Raw genomic sequence first — 2,056 nt, forward strand, 5'->3', positions numbered from 1 at the left:
AGTTCTTCTGTGAGCTTGAAGAAGTGCTTATCTGAGATCACAAGTCCCCATTTAAAAAAAAAAAAATCCCCGTAGGTATATGGTAATTCCGCGTGTCGAACGCCGCACCTGGATCACCTAGCGAAGCGCAGCACCGTCTTCACCCGCGCCTTCACGGCCGTCAGCAGTTGCTCGCCCTCCCGCTCCGCCATCCTGACGGGGCTCCCTACGCATCAGAACGGCATGTACGGGCTCCACCAGGGCTACCACCACTTCAACTCGTTCGACGGCGTGAGGAGCCTCCCCGGTATCTTGGCCGAGCACGACGTCCGCACGGGCATTGTTGGCAAGAAGCACGTGGGGCCCGAGGCCGTGTACCCGTTCGACTTCGCGCACACGGAGGAGACCGAGTCCATCATGCAGGTGGGCCGCAACATCACCCGCATCAGGCTGCTCGTCAGGCAGTTCCTCCAGGCCAATGACTCTCGCCCCTTCTTCCTCTACGTGGGCTTCCACGACCCCCACCGCTGCGGCCACACTCAGCCACAGTTCGGCCAGTTCTGCGAGAAGTTCGGCAACGGCGAGCCCGGAATGGGATACATACCGGATTGGCGGCCGGCTGCGTACGACCCGGCGCAAGTCGAAGTGCCGTTCTTCGTCCAGGATACGCCGGCGGCGCGAGCGGACCTGGCGGCCCAGTACACGACGCTCTCCCGGCTGGACCAAGGCGTAGGACTCATTCTGCAGGAGCTGGAGAGCGCAGGCCACGCGCAGGATACCCTGGTCGTATACACGTCAGACAACGGGATCCCTTTCCCCGCCGGCCGCACCAATCTCTACGACCCTGGCATGGCAGAGCCCTTGTTGGTGTCTTCGCCGCTTCACCCCGCCTCCTGGGGGAACACCACAGCCGCCCTGGCGTCTCTCCTCGACCTGACCCCGACTGTCCTTGACTGGATGAACATTACATACCCAAAGTACAGCATTCTGAAGAAGGACGAGCCAGCGATACTGACGGGGAAGTCGTTGCTGCGATATCTTACTCCAGAGAGACAGGAGAACGAGGGAGAGAGTCGGCAAGATCCACGCGGTGCCGCTGACGACGAAGAGAGGCGGGCCAACAGCATACGGCAAGACGTGACGCAGACGAGGTACGACCCGACGGTCACAGCAGAGGAGCTCTCGGACGCTGTGTTTGCCAGCCACGACTTGCACGAGGTCACCATGTACTACCCAATGCGAGCGGTCCGAACCCACACCTTCAAGCTGATCCACAATCTCAACTACAAGATGCCGTTCCCCATCGACCAGGATTTCTACCTCGCGCCGGTGTTCCAGGATATTCTCAACCGCACGCAGGAGGGGGCGCCGCTCCCCTGGTACAAGACGCTTCAGGAGTATTACTATCGAGACGAATGGGAGCTCTACGACCTTCTAGTCGATCCCCACGAGCGCTTCAACGTGGCGAGGAAGGGGCGTTACCAAGGCGTCCTCAGGCTGCTGCAGGGGAAGTTGTGGGCGTGGCAGAATGCGACTTACGACCCGTGGGTGTGTGGGCCGGGGGCGGTTCTTCAAGACAGCGGGGCCTACGCCCACCACCACCAGTGTCTGCCACTTTATAACGGCCTCTAACAATAATCGGCCCATATGTATTGATTTTAAGAAGGTAATAAGTGTTATGCCGACATGCTACGGACACAAATAATATGATGTAAGAGATTGCAATTGTAATTTGGTGACATTTATGATTTTGTTGTAAGTAATTACTCTAGTCGGTATTCCTTACATTCGTCTTTAGATCATGTGATCAGAATATTATGCAAGAACAAAGTATTATCTAATAATACATCGTATTTTATTATAGCCGACATTTACCCGCAATAGTATAGAAAGGTTGAGTTATTTGAGCAAAGTTGTACCCATTTAATGTCACACACACACACACACACACACACACACACACACACACACACACACACACACACACACACACACACACACACACACACACAAACACACACATACGGGCACATACGTACATGAAAATATTGATAGTACATTATATCAAAAATTGTTA

At 55.1% G+C, this 2,056-nt stretch overlaps 1 protein-coding gene across 1 annotated transcript in view; it reads left to right on the plus strand.

Annotated features, from left to right (window-relative positions):
- Positions 1-1,825, plus strand: part of LOC125036495 (N-sulphoglucosamine sulphohydrolase-like) — a 9,159-nt gene extending 7,334 nt beyond the window's left edge. Inside the window, exon 3 of the mRNA XM_047629126.1 lies at positions 76-1,825. Coding sequence (XP_047485082.1) covers positions 76-1,611 — 1,536 coding nt within the window. The 3' untranslated portion in view covers positions 1,612-1,825. The remainder of the gene's footprint in view (positions 1-75) is intronic.
- Positions 1,826-2,056: the final 231 nt, after the last annotated feature.

This window comes from Penaeus chinensis, chromosome 21 (genome assembly GCF_019202785.1).
Source record: "Penaeus chinensis breed Huanghai No. 1 chromosome 21, ASM1920278v2, whole genome shotgun sequence".
Taxonomy (NCBI): domain Eukaryota; kingdom Metazoa; phylum Arthropoda; class Malacostraca; order Decapoda; family Penaeidae; genus Penaeus; species Penaeus chinensis.